At 41.3% G+C, this 7513-nt stretch overlaps 1 protein-coding gene across 1 annotated transcript in view; it reads left to right on the top strand.

Annotated features, from left to right (window-relative positions):
- cubn (cubilin (intrinsic factor-cobalamin receptor)) overlaps positions 1-7513 on the top strand; it is an 84106-nt gene that overhangs the window by 15828 nt on the left and 60765 nt on the right. The window contains 5 exon segments of the mRNA XM_035656309.1: positions 627-819; positions 1688-1806; positions 2347-2581; positions 4929-4993; positions 5872-6063. Of these exon segments, the coding sequence (XP_035512202.1) occupies positions 627-819; positions 1688-1806; positions 2347-2581; positions 4929-4993; positions 5872-6063 (804 nt within the window).

The raw sequence follows: 7513 nt of genomic DNA, 5'->3' as shown, positions 1-7513 counted from the left end.
GTCTTCCGACCACTCAAAGCGCTTTTACACTACATGCTACATTTGCCCTTTCACACACATTTACTCAGTTACCATCCATTTACTCTTGAATGTGGAGAGAGTGTCTGCCTCCCAAGCCCTAACTGGAAGCTGGTTCCACAGGAGAAGAGCTTGGTAATTGAAAGCTCTGGCTCCCAAATAAAATGACAGATTTCTCTAGGTTTGAACGTAGTTGGAAACATTTCTGATAATGTGAGTACACAGCTCAACAAAATATTTAGATCTTGTGTTAATAGTAATTTTAATGAGGAAATGTTACATAGTATAGCTTCAAAGGATAAGATTGGTAATATTCTATACATTCTTACAGTCAACAAATTCCACAGAAAGCTCAAAACCAACAATGAATTGATCAACAAATAATGTGTGTGAATGAAAAGCTTGCTTTGCTCATGAATCATTTTTACACAAACTCATGTAAATACCCTTTTTAAAAATTATTTGCAGTCCATGTTGCTATAGTCTGAATCATTCATTGAATGCTTGATTACACTTACCGTGATCTTTTTGTGTTCATTATATTCTGAAGAATAATCTCTTTGTAAAAAATGTGTGAATGTCTGGCAACTGCACTTCTGCTATCAAAGGCTACCACGGTGGCTCCTGGCTACATCTGCAATTGCAACTCTGGCTGGCAAGGAGTGAACTGTGACCAAAATATCAATGAATGTTTGAGCAATCCCTGCCAAAATGGAGGAACCTGCAACGACGGAATTAATGGATTCACATGTACTTGCACTGCCCAGTGGACAGGCCAATTCTGCCAGACCTCACAGCAAGGTATTGGCAGGACAAGAACATATGGGGGGAAGGGAAGAAGGAGGGAGGGATGGACTGAAAGGAGGTGGAGAAATAGCAAGGACAAGGTAAAGAGAGTAGAATGGATCTAAGAAGAAATTCAGGGACTGGATGGGCTGGTTAGACTTTTGGGGACTATGAGACATTAATATTATTATTTAATATTTTATTTATTTTATTACCTTTATAATAATATAGTATAAACTGTGTTATTCTTAATCAATCCTTATATTAAGTATAGAATTATCTTCATTCATATTTTTTCTCTGGGTAAATGTAGTTGCAAAGTTTGTAGAATGTTATAAATGTTTTTCTTTGAATGTCAAAACCTGTTTCACATTGATGTGATAGTTGTATCTTCTTATAGGATGTATTATTTTGTGACTGTAATTCCTGCTTCATGTTGTTTAGAAGCTCTACACAACAGACACGTAATCAGCTTCCCTTTAACAATTCTAACAGACCTGAAATCCCACACTGCTAGTCACTCAATTTAGGTTTAGTTACAATGTTTTGATTCGAGACTTACATAGCTAAATAAAGTAACCTTGATTTAAAGACCAAATGTAGGGGCAAATGTGTACTTTCACAGCAAGAATTCTCGATCAGTAAACATAATGCTTTAGACCTACCTGACATTTAAAAATGGCAAGTAAGAATATTTATTCATTTTGATCATAATTGCTTTTTTTTTTTTAACCTATGGCCTTTTTTGGACAAAAAGACTAACATACAATAACAAGTACCCCTCATCCATTGCCCTTTGTGTTGTTTTGTCCAATCTTAATGCAAAGTATATAATGGGTCTGCTGTCACCAAGTGCTACTTTAAGCATGTATGTGTGTTCCAGTGTGTGGAGGTCACCTGACTGGCCCCGCTGGTTCCTTCAGTTACCCTAACACCCCAGGTCATGATGAATACGATCACCAGGTCAGCTGTGCTTGGGTGATCCGTGTTGATGCAAACAAGGTCAGTTGCAGTGTCTCTTCGATAAAACAGATTTCCTTTTCTTTTTGTAATTTCATTCATTCATTAGAGAGCTAGTGCACAGTCAGCTTGTTTGACCCTCAAGGCTAACAAAATGCCTCTTAGTAGATGATCTCTTGATTTAACAAATAAATCATCCCTTGATGTTATTGTGTTGTTCAATCAATCAAACATTTATTTTTAAATTCCTTAATTTAATTCAGTCATAGGACCAGAAAACAAGGTCCAGAAAACATCCTCATGCATGTTGTAAACATTGCTGGGATCACATTACTTTTCACATTACCACCCCACTGGAAGCACTACAGTTGATTTTGTGCAGTTACATTACATATGGTTGCTTATTGAAAAATGAAACAAGTGAATGCTTGAGAAATAGACATTGTTAGCAATAGCAGATGTGATTACATTTTAAATACCAAATACCTGTGACAATGACAATAAAGATCTATTCTATTCTATTCTATTCTAATATAGCAGATTGACAGAGATCCTTTGAATTCTGTGTGTTCTCTTCTTTAGATTCTGCGTATTACCTTTCCTTTCTTTCATCTGGAGAGCAGCACCAACTGCAACTTTGACTTCCTTCAGATTCATGATGGGGACAGCGCATCTGCTTACATGATCGGAAAATTCTGTGGCCAAAATAACCCACAGGAGCTCTACAGCTCCCACAATTCACTGTATTTTTGGTTTCGTTCTGACCACTCTGTCAGTGCTGGTGGCTTCACAGTTGCTTGGCAGTCTCAGGAGCCAGGTGGGCATGTTTCTTCTGGTTTGGTTTAGTTAATGAGTAAGGTATTATTATGTATATATTCACAGAAGAAGAAAGAAACACAAGTCAAGGTATTGACCTTGTACCATGACAAAGGTCAGTCGTCAATATACACACAAAAAACATTTTTGCCATGCTCATAGTGGACCCCTAGAAATTTTTCGCCACGACTGACGTGCATTTCATGAGTTTTCGAGCATGGGAGGCGAGTGCGAGAGTGTGTTCGGCATGGAAAGAGCGCTCCAAAATGGGTTTGCCGAGCAGCATTTGATAGCCTGTTGGTTGGGTGATGGGGAAGCAAAACGTGCGAGAGAGGTCGACCGCGAAAAAACGTACGGAAAATCATAATAATGATATATGAGTGTACATAAAAAGATATAAAAATGACACTTCCTTTCACCACGTTTAGGTAGCTCTCTGCAGCTAGAGGATAAATGAGTCATCACCATAGATGTGTTCGCGCGCGCGGAGGGTGGGGACTGCTTTGAGTCAGTCAGGGGGGAGAGTTTGGAGCCGGATTGGCACAAGTACACTCAAGTGAAGGTGTACAGCTCAAGTTATTAGCAAATTTTGGTGTGTTCTGGTGTGTACATCAAAATTTGACTCCACGCCCGGACAGCGCGGCGGTTAACAGAAAACTCACGCACGAGTCATGATGGAGATAGCGAGTCAAGGCAATAGTATTTTGTTCATTGTTTGACAAAATTTGTAGGTGGCCCTCGGATTAGCTGGTTAGAGTAGACAATAGAAGGTATACAAAACATGACGAATTTCCTGTCACCGGGGTGGCGGGGTGGCCGCTCTCGAAGCCTTGTATCCTGACATATTATCACATAGACATGCGTTCAGTGGGCGGGGGAAGCACTTTTTCTTTCTGCAAGTCAAACGTGAAGTTTCGTTGGAATCGATCATGACGCAAGAAAGTTATGACAGAAAGAGAGGGAGGCTTGCGCTTGTCGTACATGTCGAGTCGGTTAAGAAATGTTGACACCGTTGCAGGGGCCGACGCTCGCGGAGCGCGCGCAGAGAGTCGGTTGAAGTGAGCGCAAACTTTTACATCATGAAGTGGTCTTTAGAATGGGCTGCGGTATCCAATGTGAGAGGTCGATCTGATATAGAATTCCCTAGGAGGTAATTCGTTCAAACTAAAATGGTGGGAAATCGCCAGAGGAATGATGGACGCTAAATGCCCAAAAATGGGCCGACTTCCTGGGGTTGGTTTGGATAGTGTCGCGCCCACTGTAGATTTTTTGTGGCATCAGGATACAGATGTACGTGTGTGCCGTTCGTTGTATGGCGTATCGGGTGAAAGGGCCACAGGGTGGTACAGTTTATGGCCCCTGCAGAGGGGGGCCACTGTTGGGCCATGCCTCAGTTGGCCCTAGGAGAAAAAAGGAGTTGTAGAAATCGGCGAGGCGCAAGGGCTGTGACATGTGCGCCGCATTCATGACTTATCGACCCATGAAAAGCCTCCAAAAGAGATGCGATTCATTTGTTAACTAAAATAGATAAATAATCACTTACAGATGTATAATGTAGCCGTTGCACCGGTCAGTGGCTCGGCCCTAAGTAACCCGTTATATACAATGAGGCGCCTTTGCACGTCAGTGCTCAGGCGCCCTAATCACGTGAAACCTTAAACCTGAAATCTCCTTCTCATCTCTAGTTGCGGGGAGGCGAACTAAGCTCCCCCTATGGCAACGATTAATGTCACCGGGTTACCCTGGAAACTAACCCACCTAGCCTGTGTGTAGTGACAGTGGCCAACTTGCTCATACCGTTTGCTCTTCCCGCGGACTCTTAGTCTGGAGCATCACCCTGCTGCAATTGATGCGTCCTAGGGAAGGTAAGAAATGCAGCATGATATATCCCTATATTTTTGCATTTTGTGTAACTCAATCATTAAACAAAAAGAATCTCACTTTCACAGTGGGTCTTCTTAAAAACGAATTTATTTTTGAAGTACTTCAAATGTAGAGTGTGACCGAACCATTTTTTCCCTCCCGATACGATTGCCATACTTTTGCTGTGGGTACCGGCCGGATACGAGTACCGATGCCGATTATAAAAAAAAATATCATACTACGCTGCATTGGCTGCTGGATATGCATGGATATTCATTGTGGTAAGGCCTGGTCAGGGGTTAACACTTTGTAAAACATGAGCCGCGGGCACCGACGGCGCGCGCACCCGAGGCGCGCGCGCGCGGCAGTTCACGCGAGCGCCCGATTTTATTTTAAATAAAACAGTTTAAACAAGGCTTATAAAAAAGGCTTTCCAGAGTTTGCTGCTGGTGGCTCGTCCTTCGTTTTCCCTTTTGTTCGTTTAGAAATTCGTCGTGCTCGTTTGAGCCGGCCCGGGGTCGGACGGCTGTCTGCAACGGGGCTGTTGCATGTAAATGTTGCGTTGGGTGGAAGAGAGTGACACTTCGCGCGCGGAGGCATTTATCGTGCACGGGCGCAGACACTTACATGTGCGCGAGTCTTACTGGTGGGCAGTTCCGCGGAAGAGTGCCAGCACCGCGCGACATGTAGTGCGGTAGGGTATTGTGCGCTGAGCTCCAAAAAATGCTCGCGGCAAGGGGCGGACACACTGGTGTGACTGTTGTGTCTGGTGGTTGAAGGATCAATTCCTCCTCGTTCCCTCTAAAACAGCAGCTGCAGGTTTGCGCACAGCGCCCACTGTTGTTAAGAGCGGCGAAGGAAGAGAACTGTACCAGAGTCTATTTAACGGGAGCTAACCAGGAAATAGAATTGACTAAATTAATAAATGACGGTGGTATCGATCGGTGCCTGGGACTCCAGGACTCGCCGATACCGATGCCAGCATTTTCGGCAGTATAGGAGCAATTTCCGATACTGGTATTGGAATCGGAACAACTCTAACTTCAAAGCTACTAAAGGTATCAATTTTAGTTCAAGTTGTCTGTCATGTGCACAACAGTCAGTGCAGCAGTCAAACGGCAATGAAGTTCTCAGATATTAGGTAGGTATTTCACAGATTGAAATGAATAACATTTTAGTTTAAAGGTATGGCTTTTCTGTATCAACTAGGGCAATGTTCTTTTAACTTTATTCCCTCACTTAAATCCAAAAATTGCGTACCAGGTTGTCTATAAATAGAATCTCTAGCTTAGTGCTGAATCCAAAGTACTATAGCACTGGTTGTGCAATGTATGCCACTAGTGATACTACTCCATGAAAGAAGCTTGTTATGTAGAACTTCAATCAATTATTCTTCTATTTATTGTCTTGTGTGGCCAAATGTTGTAGATCCGGGATGGTCTTCTACCTGAAGACCCAGTTCTGGGAAAGTACTGCAGTACTGCATCACCTGCCCCCCTTCAGACTACCGGTCCAGCTGCATGGATCCACTTCCACTCCGACTTCAGTGTCTCTGACCGAGGCTTCCACATAACTTACACAACATCAGAAAGTAAGAAACTCTCTATACCAAATAGGACAGTGCACCATGTCACAATGTAACATAGTACATTGTGCACCTGCCTCACATGACATTTATTGGAAAATAATTTTTTACCTTGAGAGCAGTATAATAGGACAGGACAACTTTAGGCTCACTAGGCTTGGAATCAGCTCTTAAAAAAATGCCATAAAGTTATAAGTTATATTTTTATACTATTTTATCATTTTATTTCAAGTTTAGACATTGGGTTTTAAAATATTTTTTTTGCCAAACAGAGAAAAAGATTGGTAGGCAACTGTGGTCAAATCTGGGTGTCGCCCTTGATATGTGATTGACAGCCATTAGTTTAATTAGATTAGAGAGAAGACCTTTTTCCAATTTGTATGTATTAAATAGTTTCTGAAAATACATCTACTGATGCCTCTGGAGACATCTCTAGTAATTTTCCTGGACCCCAATTTGTGTCCAGATATCTAGCTACAGTGCTAGCGAGTAAAATAAAAATACTTCTTGTAAGAGTTCACATTAACAGAACTCATGTCCCCCAATATCCATAGTTTTGGATCCTGCTCAATGTGAGATCTTATCATCTTTGAGGTTAATGCAATACTATGTTTTTCTATTTTTTATTTATATAATTGGGCAATTCCACAGCATATGTAGGAGATCACCTTTTGTCATTTTACATCTCTGACACATGAAATGTAATTTGCTGTCAATTCTATATAACCTGAGGGGAGTGTAATATGTTCTATGGAGCAGATGATTCCGGGCCTCCTCACCATAAACACAGCCTAAATCTGTTTCCCATTTTTCTTTGATGGATGTTATTTGCCATTAATGATACCATATATAGATGTTAATCCTCTCGTTGTTCTACATAACCTATTTTACAGGTAAGTATCAAAAGCAGTTTCCTTTGGAATATCTGGGGAAATCTTCAGAGTTTTCTTTAACCCATTGTCTAATTTGAAGGAATTTGAAAACAATGTATTTAAGAAGGTTGAATTTTATCGGCACCTGGTTAGCTTAGTTGGTAGAGCTGGCGTCCCATGTACTGAGGCTGAGTCTTTGCTGCAGCGGCTCAGGGTTCTAATCCGACCTGCTGCCCTTTGCTGCATGTCATCCCCTCTTTCTGCCCCCCTTTCCTGTCTGTATACTAATACAACAACAAAAAAAAAGAAGTGAATTTTTCAGTAAGTTGTTGGAAGGTGGCAAATGTATCATTTATGTATAAGTCCTTGCGTGAATTTCTTTGTCTTTCGATCTTTGTAATATTGTTTCAGCAATGTTGTTTTAAAGATTAGGGTTGCCCCATAAATTAGTCTTCCTGAGAAATTAGACATTTAGATCTAAAAGTGAGTGATTCTTGCCAAGTATTATAGAGTTTGTGGATAAACATTTTTTGTATACATTGGACTACATTTAAAAGTGTAGTCTTCATCTCTACTCATCTCTCTTCTATTGAGAGCCATCTCACCTCACTGT

Source organism: Morone saxatilis, unplaced genomic scaffold (assembly GCF_004916995.1).
Source record: "Morone saxatilis isolate NCDOM2014 unplaced genomic scaffold, NCSU_SB_2.0 Contig0, whole genome shotgun sequence".
Classification (NCBI taxonomy): domain Eukaryota; kingdom Metazoa; phylum Chordata; class Actinopteri; family Moronidae; genus Morone; species Morone saxatilis.
Note: the sequence above shows the minus strand (reverse complement) of the source record. Positions and strands in the feature narration are given on the sequence as shown.